Below are 19,512 nucleotides of genomic sequence, written 5' to 3' on the forward strand. Positions count from 1 at the left end.
CCACGGGCTATACCGCTCAAGCTGCACCTGTCTCCACTGTGTTGCTATTCCACGAGCTATACTGCTCAAGCTGCACCGGTCTCCACTGTGTTGCTGTTCCACGGGCTGGACCGCTCAAGCTGCACCTGTCTCCGCTGTGTTGCTACTCTACGGGCTATACTGCTCAAGCTGCACCTGTCTCCACTGTGTTGCTGTTCCACGGGCTGTGCCACTCAAGCTACACTTGACTCTGCTGTGTTACCGATACACGGGCTGCATTACTCAGGCTACACCTATCTCTGCTGTATCGCGGTTCCACATGCTTCTCCGCTCAAGTAGCACCAAACCCTACTATCATGTTGCCTGGATCATCTACTCTGCATCTGTCTCTGTTGCCTGGTTGCACTACAGGTTGTATCGCTCAAGCTGCTTGATCTCATCTATCTCTGTTGGCTGAACTGTTCCTGCTGCATTTGTATCTATTTGCATAACTGTATTACGGCACTCAGGCTGCACTTATCGTTATTACCCTACTGGCTAGACTGTTATCTGTACCTCTCTACAGTGCTGCCATATTGTGGTCCCAAATACTTAAGCTGCATTTGTCTCTTCCATTCTGCTGCTGGACTGATCATGTTACTACTACTGTTAATTATGCCATTATACTGCTAAGCTGTATTTACTCCTATTATGCTGCTAGTGGACAGGGCCGCCGAGAGGGGGGGAGTGGGTACTAATTACCCGGACATGACAGGGGGCCCGGGCCCTCGCGCCGATGTTTTGTTTTTTCTTAATTTTTTTTTTTCAAAACTATTTTCTTTTGTTGTTTTTTTTTTTTTTGTAGCAGGGGGGGGGGCTCGGTCGTTGGTGAGGGGAGCAGGGTAGTAAAAAATAAAATATTCATACTCACGTGATAGCGGCGCCGGCGTCCCTCCTCTCTGCTGCTCTGTGCTCCATTCAGACTGTCTGAATGCCGGGTGTGACGTCATCATGTCACGCCCAGCATTCAGTCAGACCTGTCATAGAGGGGTTAAAAAGCGAGGGGAGGACCTGTCATAGAGTGGTTAAAAAAATGAGGGGGGGCTGTCATAGAGGGGTTAAAAAAGCGAGGGGGGGCCTGTCATAGAGGGGTTAAAAAATGAGGGGGGGCTGGCACAGAGGGGTTAAAATAACGAGGGGGGGGTCTGTCATAGAGGGGTTAAAAAAGAGGATATTGATTTTGATGTGTTAGCCACGCCCCATTGGCGCATTTGCCACGCCCCCAAATGCATGAGCACACATCCAAAAAATTTTGCAATTTTTTTTTTACCATACTCGACTATAAGGGGGGCCCCATTAATTTGTTGTACCGGGGCCCTGAATTCCTCTTGGCAGCCCTGCTAGTGGAACTGTACACATTGCTATTACTCTCCTTGTGTCAATATACTACAGACTTTTCTGTTCAACCTCTGGTCATCATTAAACCGCTACTTGTATTGTTCATCCTGCATCTGTCTTCACTCCGCTGCTTGGTTGTAGATCTTACATACCACTATCTTCAGTGTGTCTACATATCACGTACAACCACTCCCCTGGGACCTAGCCTAATACTCCTGGTAGGGGCCGCAACCTGCGGGCGGATGCCGCTAAGCCCAAATCACCTTGCGGTGATCCCTGGTGAAAACCATCCGTCTGTTAGACTCTGCGCCCTGCTAGGAGTAACATCAAATTGGGCAGGTCAAAGAGTCCAGAGTACCAAACCGTGACAGCCCATAACTAAAAGGAACCAACCTTCTGGGTAGGAATATGTGGAGGAAAGCTGAAAAGGAACCTTGTTATGGATAAGTATTGCTACCCCCCGTTTTTTACAGTTTGCTGAGGCAAAAAAGGTCTGAGAGAATTGCTTACCAAGGAGTTGCGTGTGAGTACCTGTAAGGTAGGAAGACTATGTCTGCTCTTTCCCTTCTGCAAGCTCCCAGGACTATTGTGCGTTTGCGAGGGGAGTTGAGGCCATTAACGTTGATGGAGAGGAGTTTCAGGGTCATAGAGGCAGAGATTAGATATTTGCTGTTAAATGAATCATCTGGATGCTGTAATGGTAAGAAGAATAGGTCCAGGGAGCTTTAAATGGGGAAGAGGGGGAAGGGGAAAAGAGAAGAAGGGAGGAAGGAGAAAAGGAAGCCACTAAGAATGAAGAGAGAAAGAGAAGAGAGAAAAAATAGTAGCCCAAATGGGCAGAAACCCTTTAACGGTGGGATCAAGGAGGGATCCAGACTTAATATCAGTGAACATTGTAAAGCTAAACAACAATCGTATAGGGTGCGTGGGGGTGGTATGGAAACATCTGTACGGACTTGCTACCCGAGTCGATAGCTCTGTTAAATATACTGGATGCGGCTATTAATGGGGAATTATTAACCGTAAGTCATCCAGATGCATGAAAGGTTGTGTAGCGGGGGGGGGGGGGGGATAGGGGATCAGGGATACTGAAAGGGAGAGGGAATAGAGATGGAATGAAGGGAGAGGGGTGAGGGTAATATGAGCAGAGGCATGTTAAACATTAATGCAGTAATAAAAAACGAGAAAACTTTTGTTTAAGATGTATAGAAAGTATCATAAAACATAATAACAACCATAATTTATAGCCTAAAAATAGAGATTCCAAACTGATGACTTCGGGATGCTTGGAAAAAGAACATCTAGTTGACTAAGATTAAGGACAGAAGGATATATCAAAGCCGGTGTCCATTTTGAGGTGCAAAAAGAGTAAAAAAAGACAACTGAAGTAGACAGATTAAAACAAGTTCTGCTAGGTAAGACCATCTGTTGTAGTCACCTCCAGATGAATGATCTTAGAAAGAAAGGTATATGAGAACGTTTGAACATTTCACGCTGGAGAATCGTCTCGAGCTCGACGCCGGGAGGTTTTAGACCACTCAGGATTTGGAGGTGGTGATCGGTCTAGTCTTGATATGGAGTTGGGCAGTGATCTGGAATCAGGAAGAATGTCCAGCTTGGCTAGTATTTCCTGGCCTTGGTCTAGGGTTTTGACGCGATGAGTGGTGTTTGCCGCAAAGATTTGAAGCTGAAAGGGAAAACCCCAGCGGTAGCGAATATTGTGCTGGTGTAGAATCTTGGTGACAGGTTGAAGAGCTCTTCTTTTTTGGATAGTGGAGGGGGCAAGATCTTGGAAAAGTGGTATATCCATGTCTCTATAACTTGTGTAACATTTTAATGACAACAGTGGCGATTGCTGCTCACATTGAAAACAAGACATTCTGGGGCATATTCAATTGTTAGCGAGACGGGTGAAAATCCCGCGCTCGCAAAAAAAAAAAAAAACGTGCTTGTTTTTTCCTGTTCGAGCGCTCGTTTTTTAAAAAAACCCGCTGAATTCAATTGTTAACATTGCATCCACCCCTTCGCGCTCTATTATTGGTCCTAATGAGTTTGAAATGAGGAGTGGTTAAGGCAGTCATTTTAGTATAAAAAATGAATGCAAATTAATGCAATCAAGAAGGGCCCCAGCACTGCAAAGGAGATTGGGCCTCTACACTGAAATCAAGAAGGGCCCCAGCACTGCACAAGAGAATGGGCCCCCACACTGCAATCAAGAAGGGCCCCAGCACTGCAAGCAACAATGCCCCCCCCACTGGACAGCAGATTTTACAAGCAGGTAAATTTTTTGCCATTTACAAACATTTCGTGAACACTGGCCAAGCATGGACATTTGTAAGGTACAAATATTTGTGGGACAGTTGGCAAGCCGGACATTTCTTCGAAGGTACAAATATTTGTTGGGACTTTGCGTAAATGAGTGTGTGTAGGTAAAGCATCAGAAAACTGAGGATTTCGTCCATGGTGAGTATTTTGGTTTTTTTTGTTTTTAATAAAAATCTATGGTGTACATGAGGGTGTTTACTGTATTTCTTGGGGTTTTATTATTTTTAATAAAGGTTTGTGGTTGGAATGAGGGTGTTGTGCTTTTATTTAACATTTTGCTTTGTGGAACTACAGATCACAGCCAGCCGTGGGTGTAAGAGCATGTTGGCACTTGTGGTTCTACAAGTGCAAACATGCCCTGGGTGCCATTGGTACGCTGGTGCTTGTAGTTAGACAAGTAGCAGCATGCCCACACTATTTAGGCCAACATGGCTGGCTGGGACATGTAGTTCCACAAGTCCCAAATTTTTTTTTTGTTTTCTCTCATACAAAATCCCCATTTATTACCCTACTACCCACAGCCCAGGGGTAGTAGGAAGAGCCCTAGTGCTATCGGCACTGGGTTGGGTGTCCCTAGGGGGGTGGCCCGCTTACATTTTTCAGCGAACCACACTCCCTTGGGAATCCAGGCCAGCGCTGAACAGTCTGTGGGTGTTTAGTCATTATGGCCGTGGGACCCAAAATGCGTTCCCCCCCCCCCCCCCCCTGCTATAGTGCCTATCACACCGGCTGGTTTGCCTAGTGCTGGTTCAATTAAAATAGGGGGAACCCTACGCAAAATATTTCAAAGATTTTAACACACACAGCAATAGCCTGCCAGCACTAGGGTTAAGACTAAATAGAGTGGGGAGCAAACGCTTTTGGTTTTAAAAAATAAATAAATAAATAACATGCTACTTTTCACAATTTTGATGAGAGCTGACTGAGGTCAGGCACAACCACACCCCCCCCCCCCCCCCCCACACACTAAAAAATCAAAATAAAGTTTAAATACATGCACCACTAATGGATTTTTTTAAAGGGGGAACTTTGAAAAAATTATTAATTATTACACTGTTATTTTTTTTAAAAAATAGTACTTTGCAGTTTTCAGGTTATTTTAATGAACTTTTACACCTATTTTTTCAGTTTAATTTAGATTTAGATTTTTTTTTTTCTTTGAGCAGACCAAGGAGGTGCGAGATGAAACAGCAGATTTGCCTGTTTCACCCACAGCGTTAAAAAACAATTGAATAGCTTTTTCCGCTGAGGGTTCGCATCCAGCCTATACTTTAACATTGACAAACGGTTGGAGCGCGATAAGACCGTTTCGGTAAAAAAAAAAAAAAGATTAGAATTGCGGGAGAAGTTAAAGACTTAACTCGCTCGAAATTACAAACTCGCTAACAATTGAATACCCCTCTCTCTGTTTAAAATACATTTCATATGCCAGACATTCAAGCCCTTTTTGTTGTAACGCTGAAGCATCCTTTGCTGCTGTTTCCATTGGAATTACAATAGACACTTATTCATAGTCACTAAAGACAAAAAAGGAACACATGTTCCTCTGGATAAAGCCATGTTACAATGCAAGGGGTGCAAATTAGTTTATTATTTTGCACATAAAGAAATATTGCCTTTTTTGTCAAGTAGCACACAAATACTTGATAACTTTATTTATTTATTACACTGAAAGTTGATCTAGGACATGCTCTACCCTAACTATAAATCTGTCCCCACATTTTAAATTTACCTCACTCTCCAGCGCTAATGATAAACCGAAACTTAAATAAAACAGATATTACTTGTACCAGATATAAAGGGATAGATCTTACAGTCCTTCAGTTACTCCATGTTTTTCAACATCACATGAAAAGAAAAAAGAAAACAAAACATAGTGTAGTTTGCCTTCACAAAAGAGTACAATGCTATAGCATAACAGTATAATTTCCTGAAATAATAAGACAAATATAGACATGGTGTCTTTGCAATTCTTATCAACGGTTACTTTCATCATCATCATTTATTTATATAGCGCCACTAATTCCGCAGCGCTGTACAGAGAACTCATTCACATCAGTCCCTGCCCCATTGGAGCTCACAGTCTAAATTCCCTACTATAGACACACACTCACACACAGACAGACAGAGAGGGAGAGACTAGGGTCAATTTTTTTTTTTTTTTTTTATTGCAGCCAAATAACCTACTAGTATGTTTTTGGAGTGTGGGAGGAAACCGGAGCACCCGGAGGAAACCCACGCAAACACAGGGAGAACATACAAACTCCACACAGATAAGGCCATGGTCGGGAATTGAACTCATGACCCCAATGCTGTGAGGCAGACGTGCTAACCACTACGCCACTGTACACCATTTGTGTAGATAAGCACCCATATATATATTCCAATATACCTTTTATAATTATATTTGTACCGGAATGTTTCTTGATAAGAGTCCTCAACGGTTTCTTTGTATCTCCTTTATGAGTGGATATGGACTTCTCCTAGGAATATATATCATATGGATACCAAAAGAAGAAGGAAAAGAGAAACCTAGCGTAATAAAGTCTTAAAAATCTGTATATTTATTTCAATCAGCAAAATAAAATACAATATAAAAATAAACTCTAATACAAAATATTCAGCAGACGAAGGCATACAGGAATACTCCTACTGTGAAGAGTACTGTAAGCATCATGTAGATAGAATGGTGTTGTTATCCTGGGAATGTTTCTTGATAAAAGCCTTCAACTTTTTTTTTTATATCTTCCTTATGAGTGGATATGGACTTTTATTTGAAATTTATATCATAAAAATAAAATCCAATATAAAATATTCAGCAGACAAAGGAATACAGGGATACCTTTACCACGTGAAGACTAATGTAAGCATCATGTAGACAGAAAGGTGTTGTTATCCTGGGAATTCTTTCAATTCTGTCACAGAATGCTTCACTTATAGATGTTTCAGAACACTTATTAGAGATATAGCCTGGATCCTTCACCCTTAAAATCCATTATACCACTGATGCGTTTTGACTTGTAGAAAAGTCTTTTTCAAGGTAAATGGGAAAAAAGTGTGAGTTGACAGCTAATATTTAATGCGGCGCTGCCTTGTAGAGGTTTCCCTTTACAAGGCAGCGCCGCTTTAAATTTTAGCTGTCAACTCGCCGATTTCCGGCGACTTGTACAAACGGAGTATGATACATTTACCCCCTGATGTTTGGATGTTACTAGTTTACATATGGCTCCCACACACTTTCTTTCCATTCACATTGAAAAAGGCATTTCTACATGTCGAAACGCATTGGTGGTATAGCGGATTTTAAGTGTTAGGGATCCAGGCTATATCTTTACCAAGTGTTCTGAAACATCTATTGAGTGGAGCACTCTGTGACAGAATTGAAAGAATTCCTGGGATAACAACATTCTATCTACATGATGCTTATATTACTCTTCACATTGTAGGGGTGTCCCTGTATACCTATGTCTGCTGAATATTTTATATTAGATTTTATTTTGCTTATTGAAATAAATATACATATTTTTAAGACTTTATTTTCCCTTCTTCTTTTGGTATCCATATGATATATATTCCTGAAAAAAAAATCCATATCCACTCATAAAGAACATAGAAACAAAACATTGAAGGCTCTTATCAAAAAACATTCCAGTAGGAATATACATATAAAAGGTATATTGGAATATATATATGGGTGTTTAGCTACACAAGTGGTGATTAGAAAGAAGAATATTCTTTTTAAAGTAATTGGTGACAAAAGCTCTGATAAGAATTACAAAGACACCATCTCTATATTTGTCTTATTAATTCAGGTAATTATATTGTTACTAGCTGAAGTATGCAGCGTTGCCCGTGTTTAAATCTTCAGGTTATAAAGTTAACGATGAGTTGGATGTAACTGTCAACATTTTAAAAATAATTAGCAGCTTAGAAATTCTTCCAACACACCCATTAGGAGGCTGCCCAGTGTTGTTTTTGTTTTTATACTAAATGTTATCCAAATCCATCCAATGGAAGGTCCAGAAGAAATTCTCTGGGTCACAGTTATGGCCAGCGTATACCAAACGAAAGTCTGACCGGGACTTCAACCCCTAGTTGGGCTTTCTGGGATCCAGTGTTAAAGTCTGTGAAGTTTTCTTCCAAATCCATCTTGTGGAAAGCTCAGAACAGACTCCCAGAATTAAAGTTTTGCCCAGCATACATCAATGGATGGTCCGACCTTGACCCAAAACCTCCTAAAACCTGACCGGGATCCTACTGGACCACCTTGCATTGGTTTCATCCCAATCAGAACAGGGGGGTCCGAATGCATAATCAGACAGTCAAACAAACCAAAACCATATAGTGGAAGGCCCATAACAGGCTCCCCAGGTCAAAGTTCTGGCATGCGTACAACAATGGGAGGTCCGACCATGAACTTAGACCCCTAATATGTGCCCTGGGATCAAGTGTTACCAGTCTGTGAAGTTGTGGTCCAAATCCATCCAGTGGAAGGCTCAGAACAGGCTCCCTGGGTCAAATTTCAGGGATTCAGTGTTACCAGTCTGTGAAGTTTTGGTCCAAATCCATCGAATGGAAGGCTCAGAACAGGCTCCCTGGGTCAAATTTCTGCCCAGCATACACCAATGGGATGTCGTACCAGGACCCTGACCACCCTTAAACTTGGAGAGGATCCAACTGGACCACTTCACATTGGTTTCATCCCAATCGAAACAGGAGTTTCCGAATGCATAACCGGACAGACAAACAAACCCAATTCATCGAGTGTAAGGCCCAGAACAGGCTCCCCACATCAAAATTCTGGTCAGCGTACACTAATGGGAGGTTCAACCGGAACCTCAACACTTTCGTATGTCTTCTGGAATGCAATGTTACCAGTCTGCGAAATTTTTGTCCAAATCAATCCCGTGGAAGGCTCAGAACAGGATTCCCAACAGGAGGTCTAACCCCCTTAAAACCTGACCAGAATCCAACTGGATCACCTTGAATTGGTTTCCTGACAATCAATGCAGGGGTGTCGAAGATATTCACCAGCAAACAAAGAAAGAAAGAAACAATCTATTTATTTTATATATATATATATATATTTCACATCCATTCAGTGGAAGGCGAAGAACAGGCTCCCGGGTCAAAGTTCTGGCCAGGGTACACCAATGGCAGGTCTGACCAGAACCTTAATCCTCTAATATGATTTCTGGAATTCAACACTACCAGTCTGTGAAGTTTTTTCCCAAATCCATCTGGTGGAATGCCCAGAACAGGCTTCACGGGTCAAAGTTCTGCCGAGCATACACCAACGGGAGGTCCGACTGGACCCTAACCTCCTTAAAACCTGCTCAGGATCCAACTGGACACCCTTACATTGTTTTCATCCCAATCGGTGCAAGGGTGTCTGAATGCGAACAAACAAAATCCATCCAGTGGAGGGCCCAGAACAGGCTCCCCAGGTCAAAGTTCTGGCCAGCATACACCAACAGGAGGTCCGAGTGAGATCTGTACCCCCTAGTATATCTTCTGGGATCCAATGTTAAAAATCTTTTGAAATTTTTGTCCAAATCAATCCAGTGAAAGGCTCAGAACAAACAAACATCTTCATATATATATTCTATAGCATTGTACTCTTATGCACTATGTTTTTTTTTATTTTTTTATTTTTCATGTGATGTTGAAAAATATGGAGTAACTGGAGGACTGTATCCCTTTATCTATACAAGTAATATCCCTTTTATATAAGTTTGGGTTTATCATTAGTGCTGGAAATCTTGTTGTTTCTAATATTTTGTCCTTAGACTACTTGCTGCATTTCAATTGTAGAGTGCTGATAGGCTCAATCCCCTTTTTAATTTTACCTAAATGATCTAATGTTAACTCTGGTTCAGATAATAATCTCTTTTGAATGTTTACACTGTGCATAAACTGCAGACTGCAGAGTTATTACTTTTTATTACTATACCCCTCCTAAAACTTTAACCAGAAAACTTATCACTAAAAATAACGACACCAGACAACTGTTGAATTTGGCTAAACTTTCAGTTGCAATTTATTAAATTTCAATTGGAATTTAAATCTAAATTTAAATTGGTGGTGGAGAAGGCAAATTGGTGAGGCGGCCCAACCTACGTCAAACTACCAAACAGTGTATGGCCATCCGGCACTAACTGCTGAATCTGGCATCAGTTTGACTGCCCCCCTCTGAGCTCACAATGCCCCTCCTGTACAAGGCAGGCCAAGGAGTTCTGTTTACAGGACCAAGATCCAAGGTGCTTTGAAGAGGTTAGTGCCCTTCGGCCAATCAGCAATAAAACCGTATGACCAGTTGCCGACTCACAAAATTTGTCTTTCTGCCAGATACCTGTTCCGCAAAAGCAAAAGTTTAATAGCAGAGAAAGAAGTATTCAGCATGCTTTGTCTAGGAGTATATGCTCTCCAGGAAGTCAACACCCATCAAATCCCGTTGGCTGGAAACTGGAGAGGAGTTAACCCTTAAGGTGTAAGTACCATTTGTTAGCCCTATCATCTGCGTTTAAGGATGTTTAGCTTATGGCTGAGCTTGTCATAACACACACCAATCTGTCTCTAATCGCATCTGAGAAACACACTCAAAATTGACAGTGTTCAGATAACTCAACTCTGCTACATATGCAGAAATACTTTCTTCTTTATTTTGATTTTTTTTGATAGCAAAATCTTTTTCGCAGTTTGTGGTTCAAATGGTTAATTAGAACATCAAAAATTTCCTAAAATGTTTTACCTGTGGATTTTACTGGTTTACCCCATTACACTTAGTGCGACTGACACTTTCTTTTCACCACTAATATTATTTGCATCACAATTAAGTTACATTCAATCTTCATATGTGGCCCAATCTTTTATAGGGCCATAGAAGACTGACACTGTGCCAATGCTTACTAACTTTTTTAGGAATGTTGGGGTGGGGATGTGGACGCTTCATTCACTGTAACTCATGTGTCTCAGCTGTACTGTGGGCCTGTAGGACACACTATGGAATGTGGTTAGACCCTAAAATCTTTACTTACAAATCCCAGTTATGCAATTGCTAGTGCTTATTAGTTAAGGTGGCCACGTCAAAGATGTAACGTCCACCAACTCAGCTGTCTGGATATAGCTAGGCATGTAAACTTAGTTCATAGTCGAACATAAGTAATATTTTCTCAGTTGCGTCCGCCTTGCCTGATGTCAATCAAACTTTCTCATAACATAGTGTCCACTTCTGATCTGCTGCTATTTAAGCCTTATTAATCAAGGGGCAGAGTACTATTCCATCCGTATTCAATCAATGTACACATATGTTCAGATGATCATCTGTACCACAGACCAATTCAACCCCCCCTACAAGGCAACTTACTAGTCAAACCAAATTGTTTTGTTCAAACCATTTGTTGTGATGAATCTAAAGCTAACCTTAAAATTACCAAAATAAAATTTTGATAATAAACTTCATTGTTGCAACCAATTCGCTAAATTTTCAGATCCCAAAATATCTATTCAAGTATACATTAGTTAAAATGTTGTCATATTGCTTCCAACACAGATACAATAACAAATAGTCTATTTAAGCAGAGAATGAAGAGGTTGAACTATTGGAAAACAAAAAGCTTAACATCTATCTAGGCTTAGCATATATCTCTTATATTCCTCTAGATATTAATTCCATGAACCTCATCCAATACTACCATAATGCATCACTGTATCTGCTTAGTTGAAAATTTCACCCGTAATTAGACTCATAATTAAAGGCACTACAGTAACATCAATTTTTTTTTATATTACCGAGGGTAGGTAGTTATAATTATCCAATATATATTCAACATCAATGTTTTATATATTAGTATGAAATATAGCTTCCTGTTTCCCAGAATATATATATTCTCATTCTCATCTCCTAAAGATACTCAGACTGGATTAAGCTTCCAAACATTAAAATTTAATAGTTTCATTGGGAGCCTCTGGATGTAATGTTTGCAGTTTAAACAGAGTGCCTTTCTGCAACATAATCCATATTATTTATTTAACTCCTATAACTTTCAGTCTTATTGGGTCACCCTGATGGAAAATAGAAAAATGTCTGGAGACACTATGGGCCTGATTTATTAAGGAGAGTAAGTAAAAAAATGAGTAAGTTTTCTCCTGAACAAAATCATGTCACAATGCAAGGGGTGCAAATGAGTTTATTATTTTGCACAGAAGTTAAATACTGTCTGTTTTTCCATGTACCACGCAAACACTTGATAGCTTTAATTTTATCCTGAAATTTAAAATTGATCTAGGACATACCCTATCCCAACTAGAAATCTATCCCCACATTTTAAATGTACCTCCCACTCCAATACAAAATGGTTTTGCCAAGGTGCAACGTTACTATTTTTTTTGGCTTTCCTTTCCTCAGTGAATCAGGCCGGTAATATATTCGATATATTGCAGAAAGCATTAATTTGCATTTTATAAAATCGCATATTTGAAAAGTGTTTTTGTTAATAAAAGATGTAATTGTACAGAATAAGTTATCTATATAGTCACTGGTTACACAAATTGGTCTGTTAAATTAAACACCCATTAGGCCTCTGTGGTAACTAATTTCCAACTTGTTTCATCATCATCATCATCATCATCATTTATTTATATAGCGCCACTAATTCCGCAGCGCTGTACAGAGAACTCATTCACATCAGTCCCTGCCCCATTGGAGCTTACAGTCTAAATTCCCTAATATATACACACACTCACACAAAGACAGACAGAGAGGGAGACAGACAGAGACTAGGGTCAATTTTTGATTGCAGCCAATTAACCTACCAGTATGTTTTTGGAGTGTGGGAGGAAACCGGAGCACCCGGAGGAAACCCACGCAAACACAGGGAGAACATACAAACTCCACACAGATAAGGCCATGGTCGGGAATCGAACTCACGACCCCAGTGCTGTGAGGCAGACGTGCTAACCACTAGGCCACTGTGCTGCCCAGTCCTCTGAGGTTCTATTTTCCTTTAATATTGGATTGGTCGAAAATGACTTTTAGCTGTTATTCTTCTTATCATCATCATCAACATTTATTTATATAGCGCCAGCAAACTCTGTAGCGCTTAATATTATTCTTCTTACAAATTATCCTTGGCTTATCAACCACAATTTTCAGTAAAATAGGATCTTGTTTCATAATAGAGTGATTCTTTGTTAATATCTTGTTAATCTGATATAACTTTCAGTTAAACCTTGAAAATAGTTTGAATCCACTGATCACAATGAATGTCACTAAATAAACTGTGCAAAAGCTTCACTACTACTATATGTTTTTTGTAACTTACATATTTATATACATCTACTCTCCGCTACTTACAGTTTACAACAATAAGTTGCTTGACTTCATGTTTTCATGTTTTCAGTTTGATATCTGGCAAATCTTGACTTTTACAATATTTATCATTTTTAAATTTATTTTATAATTATTCGATATCGGATCTCTTAGTGCTGCCTATCTTCTGTGTTTTTCACATGTACTGCATACACCAAAACAGAAAGAGAACAAAATAAACAGCAATAAAAATGTCTTAAGAATGAAAAAATAGAGTTAGTATTAATTCACAGGTTCTGATATACATTTACTATCCATTAGGAATACATAAGTCACATGATAAAATAAGCAATATATCGTAAGTGCTACAAATTCCATAAATTCTCATGTGATAATTATCAGGGGTAATACATTGAAGTCCATGGGACACAAAGGTTTAGCAAAAGATGCTTGCAAATTGTAAGATGTCTCTGCTGAAAATATTCCTGTATCAATTCACACTTTGAAAAATAAGAGAAAGATCTTTAGGAACACAGGAATCCTGTCCCATATTTTTCTGTAAATCCAAGGAAATTTTTATTATACACACGGTCCATTGTTCATTTTGATGTGACAGCACAACTTCAGAGGGAAGAAGTTGTGGTAACATATCTTCTGTATGAGGAGGCATTACTGTATGAGTGTGCGCTAATTTTAGGTTCTTTGAAAACACCCCACTCCCACGCTCTATTGATTTAAATGTTTAGATTAACCATTTTGAAACTTTCTTTATTACATGTGTCACTCTTAGGTATTTTAAACTTTATTACAGTTGTTGAAATGCACCTAAAAAATCTGTTTTTCCACAGAAGTTCAATTGAAAGGTGCAAAGTGCATCCCATCAGCTCTGGAGGGCGCCACAGAATTAAAATTACTTTAAAACTGTGCGGCGACCACTGACCATACCTTCCACAGCCACCGCACAGCTTCCGATAAATCCACGGGGAGGGGGAAGGGGCTATGGATCACCACTGCCGCCTCTCTGCTCCGTCTCCTTCCCTCCACTCACTGACTGTCGGGCGTGTCATCATCATCACGGCCTGACAGTGTCAGTGAGAGGAGGGGAGGAGACGGAGCAGAGAGGAGCAGATTTATGGTGGCAAGTAAAGGTAAAGAAAGACGTGGGGAGGGGGGGTGCGGATTGTGAAAGTGTGCCTGGGGGGGCGCAGATTGTGAAAGTGTGCCTGGGGGGGCGCGGATTGTGAAAGTGTGCCTGGGGGGGGGGGGCCCAGATGTGAAAGTGTGCCTGGGGGGGGACGCGGATGTGAAAGTGTGCCAAGGACCCTAGCACCGGCCCTGCATCCCATTATAAGTATAAGGAAGAGGACAAATATCTGGGTCCTCCGATGTAACAGAGAATTAAAGTCCTTCTGCTGGAAAACTCAATTGGCGGCATTTTCTGTTCTTGGAAGTGTGAGGCTGGGCTGTGATATCATAACCAAACACCACACCTCCAGCCCATTATAAAGTGGAGAGTAGCAGTAGGCCACAGGTAAGAAGGTGCCAGTTGCTGTCCCACTATGGTGGCGGCTGGCGCTCAGTGTTCGGAGGCCACGTTGACAATAAAAACATTATGTCAGGCAAACCCTACACCCTGGCACCTTAGGCAACTGCCTAGGTTTGGCTAGTGGTAATACTGGCACATCCTATAACTTATTGAAATAATTCCATCCCACAAAATTAATTATTGTTTCAACATTTTAGTGTAAGAATAGGCATGTATATGCCAAATCTTTAGCAAGGAATACCCTCAACACACTCAGCTTCATCCATTGTTTGACAGAAACTTTAGCAGCCATGCAGACAACATATTCAATCACCCTTAAAATCATGTGCACCTTGGAAAAAGTAAGCTTGTGACAACCCATAAGAGTATTTTTTACTGTCTTTATACATTTGAAGTTCATTTTGACTGTTTCTGTCTCATAATGTCCCTTATCTTCTCCCAGAGCCATCCTACCAACTAATAGCTTGGGAGGCAGCGTTTGGAATCATTGGAGTATGGCCTGGCCCCAGTGTTCTAAAAATATGACTGATAGTAGATAAGGATGTGTCAGATATATTTTCTCAAAGACTGTATGATGAAATAGTCTAGCATACATGATACCCTAATCTAGTATATGTTTTTTCCCCTCTTTTTTTAAGGCACAATTAAGCAAAAATCAAAAATAAACCTTGCATTATGTCCAGTTCACAGTTCTCCAGTCGATGAACATTAGCTTGCTTTACTGCTTATGTAAATAAATAATTAATATCAGTATTTTTTTGTTTTTTTTGCATGTTCTTCTTGATACAGCAGACCATTTAGGCATTGAATTTATGGGTAAGTGTCTATTTTTCTTCAAATAATTCCTATATGTGATATACAATTTACGAATGAGCAATGTGGTCATAACAATAATGACATTAGGTGTAATTTTATCACTTATCACTTTAGAAGTCAAAATAAATAGTTATGTATTTTTGGGGGAGACTTAAAATGTATCATTTAAAATGTTATTAGTTTGATTGCAAAATTCTTTTACCAATGGATATCACACTGAAATACCTACAATTGTCACTGACATGTTTAAGAGAGATTACTTGGTTTACAAGGTAATTCATTCACCTAATGCAAGTATTGTTACCCAATGCTGGTTGAGGAAGTTAAAAAATAAATAAATGTAGATATAAGATGCAATGCCACTTATGACTAGCGCAGTGATGGCCCTTTAATATATATCTGTATATTCATTGCACAATGAGATTAGTATACTAGACTATATCAGAGTAAGATTCATATATGTATGCTATGTGTATGCTATAGATAAAATTTGACAAGATGTAAAAAAATAACCTCTACTAGAGAAACTAATTAGAATTAAGTCACACATGGCTGTTGTGTTAAAAATAAAGTTAAGCATCTATTGTGTATAAGCCAAGCAAAGATATGTGCTAAAGTAATATTTAGCTTAATTTGTGCTTTTTTGAAATTCAATAATGATTATACATGGGTCTCATGTGTTCATAAACTGATAGTATTTTAATGTATTACAAATGCATGAGTTTATATTATGTATGGTGAGAGTCTTAATTACTCTGAGCCTGGTGTTAAGACTGTTACTACCTCTATAATTGATATGAGGCAACATCTCATCTATTCCAATGGTTTAGAAACAATTGAGTTAGGTGCTTTCGTCATGTTCTGCAATCATGTATCATGTATTTCCTGCACCTTGGACAGTTCAATTGTTCATACTATCTGTTTAAACTTAGCAATGATCCATCTTCAGTAAGAACTAAAGCCAATCTTTTTGTAAGACATCATACTATAAATGTTATATCAGTATAAAAAAATTAGAGGCAGATTATCAATCCATCTTGAAACCTCATTAGCTATTAAAATTAAATCTGGACATTATGTGCAAAAAATCTACTCCTGAGTTGAGCTGTAGTTTTATCAAATTTTACACTCCCTACTGCTGGAACGTGAAAAAAAACAAATATGTATGTGTTCATAAAAGTGCAGTGATGATCCTTAAGTTTATAAGATATTAGTTGGATATGATAGTTTAAGTTTGATGTTTTATTTCTATTTTGTATTCTAAAATTGGAATTGTTTTAACTGAGAAGGAAAACAGACTGGTTTCAAACATAGAAACTCTGCTGACCTGGCATTAGTTAGTCAATAATTAATATTGATCCAATTTGACTATCTGCACTTAATATATGTAAAGAAAAATATAGTATTGAGGTACTGTGTACAAACAGAAAGAGAGAGGTAGAGAATAACAAAATATGAAGACTGAAAGAAATAAAAAGCATTATCAGCATATGCATTGGTTAATCAAGTCATCAATCTAGAAGACAATATACAGCATATTGCATATATTAAATGCAGTTTATTGCATTACTTTCCATGCATGCAGGATAATACCAGTTTCATGGTAGGCTAATCTATATGCCATATGTTTTTTTATAATAAAATCATGATTATCAAAGACATACACATTCAGCCAAATTTATTGCATGGTGATACTTTATAGTGATGGCATATGAAGGTACTGACATAATTCTAGTTACTGCATTTTTTCTGTAATATATTTGTTGTGCATTTTGTATTATTTACCTTTGCATTAAAAAGATATAACGACAGTGTCAATGAAAAAAGTATTGCAGTTTTACATTTGAAAATAGTTACAAAATTATTTAAGAGATTGAATTGAACATTTTCCTAGCTATCTTCATAGACTATATTGTCGTCCATACAAATAAGGTTGATGCTTTTTCACTGCCCACACAATGGCCAAACATTCCTTCTCAATTGTGGCATACCCCACCTCCCGATTTAGTAGTTTTCTGCTCAAATAGGCCACTGGGTGCTCTTGCCCAGCATGTCCCACCTGGCTAAGTACTGCTCCCAGTCCATACTGTGACATGTCATTTTGCACAATAAAGTCCTTGTCATAATTAGGCGCCAACAGTACTGGAGCACGAACTTCCTGAACTGAAATGCCAGCTCACAAGCGAATGTCCAGTCAACTACTTTGGGGAGTTTATTCTTAGTGAGATCTGTCAGGGGCTTCGCTACAGTACTCAAGTCGGGGATTGAACGTCTGTAGTCCCCTGCAATCGTTAAGAACGTCAGTACATGTAACTGGGCTGGGGCCAGTCTCTACCTTAGCTGGCTCTGACCTAACCCTTCCTCCCCCACACGATCACACAGGTACTGTACCTCTGACATCCCCATCTGACACTTCTCTGCCCTAACAGTCAAACCTGCCCACCCCATCTTCCCTAACTCCAGCCCTATTTGCTCCAGATTATTTTCCCAAATCTTACTGAAATTGGAATTGTCCTCTAGGTAACACTGAACTCTGCCTAACTCATCTACAGAATTGTTAATACAGGGCAAGGGGTAGGTGTCAGACATGGGCACAGGTAGGGTGCCTACTATGTCCACGGCCACTCGCTGAAAAGGTTCTCCAATTATTGGTAAGGACCTGAGGGGAGCATGAATACTGGGGCGACCAAGACGCTGACACACATCACAGGACTTACAGTAGGCCTGGACATCATCCGACATTCCAGGCCAGAGAAAGTTCTGTGTCAGGTGCTTCAGTGTTTAGTCTCTGCCCTGGTGTCCCGCTGTAGGGATTTCATGCTCAACTGAAATTAGTTGCACGTGAAAGCCCCGTGGTACCACCAGTTGAACTTGTTCCCAGACTGGTCTATCCCCATCTACCTCCCTAGATACACGATACAATAACCCTTTACGCCAGGTCACACTCCCTACCTCCCTCGTTGGAAGGCTGCCGCCAGCCTAGCGCCTCATGCCTTACAGTGAGGGATCAGAGAGTTGCGCTGCCCTGAACTCTTCCCTGTGGCCCTCACTATCATCTAAGTCAGGATATGCTGCAGGGGGGGTCTAAGTTTGGGTGACTAGGGTCAGTCAAAGTGGGGTCAGTCAAAGGGGAGTCACTGTGGTCAGCTGTATTCACCGCTGGAGCTGGCGTACTGCTAGGGACAGGAGCATCACCAGGAACCCCCACAAGATCAGGTTGGCAAGAGACAACATCCTCTGCATTGCTAGGGGATGTAGTCTTTCCATTAGCAAAGGGCCAGCTGTTTCCTGTAGCCCTCTGTTTCACTTCTTTTTCAAGTCCATCTGCCAAAGTAACTTTGGCAGTGCGATTTTGCTATACAGCAGCAGGATCAATAAGATGGGGACTCACAACAGTAATTGAGGCCCCTGAGTTTCTCAGTCCTTCACCCTATAGGGGTCCCACTTGGACAGGCTGCAGGTTTCTCCACATGTTTTTAGGGGGGACTTTTAAACACACAGGTGACTCTCTCCGTTGAGTCACCTTCAGACACGCCACACTCCACTGGGCTGGCAGAGGTGGAAACAGTCTCTACAGGCTCACATTCGCCAGTTAAGCAAGTCAGCCAGGCCCCAGGAGTCGGATTACGGGCATTAGTCTGGGGTGCTGTGGCTGTGGAACAGTCCATCCTTAAATGACTGATTTTCCCGCAGCTGTAGCACTTCTTCTCCAGTCTTGGATGCGGTGGTCTCTGATAACTCCCAGGGACAGGACGGGTCAGTGGCTGACAAATGGTACCCGAAGGGTTCAGTACTTGCTTTTGGGGGTGAGTAGAAGAGGGGTGTCCCCGTGAATATACAGTCTGTTAACCTGGAGCTTCTGCCAGAGTGGCCTCACTGCCACATACTGATCCGCCAACTGGGCCGCTTTTTCGAGGGTTGCTGGGCTATGGTCACCTTCACCTCCGGCGCACACCGGTGGTGAAATTGCTCTCTGCAAATTAAGTCCACTAATTCTTCCCAGGACTTGGCGTCAGATCCATTAATCCATCTTATGTCCAACTGCAACAACTGGTTGGCAAATTCCTCAAAGCTGATATGGGTGCTTTTAGCCAAGTCCCGAATAATCTCCGGGGTAATAACATAGCGCTTAGGGAGGGCCCATTTTACCATGTCATAG

At 40.5% G+C, this 19,512-nt stretch overlaps 1 protein-coding gene across 3 annotated transcripts in view; it reads left to right on the forward strand.

Annotated features, from left to right (window-relative positions):
* NRG3 (neuregulin 3) overlaps positions 1 to 19,512 on the forward strand; it is a 1,349,256-nt gene that overhangs the window by 1,029,063 nt on the left and 300,681 nt on the right. For 2 of the 3 annotated variants that reach the window (XM_075217160.1, XM_075217162.1), the window contains exon 4: positions 15,327 to 15,353. In XM_075217160.1, coding sequence (XP_075073261.1) covers positions 15,327 to 15,353 — 27 coding nt within the window. The remainder of the gene's footprint in view (positions 1 to 15,326; positions 15,354 to 19,512) is intronic. The other variant, XM_075217161.1, reaches the window with a different exon arrangement.

Source organism: Mixophyes fleayi, chromosome 6 (assembly GCF_038048845.1).
Source record: "Mixophyes fleayi isolate aMixFle1 chromosome 6, aMixFle1.hap1, whole genome shotgun sequence".
NCBI classification, from domain to species: Eukaryota; Metazoa; Chordata; class Amphibia; order Anura; family Limnodynastidae; genus Mixophyes; species Mixophyes fleayi.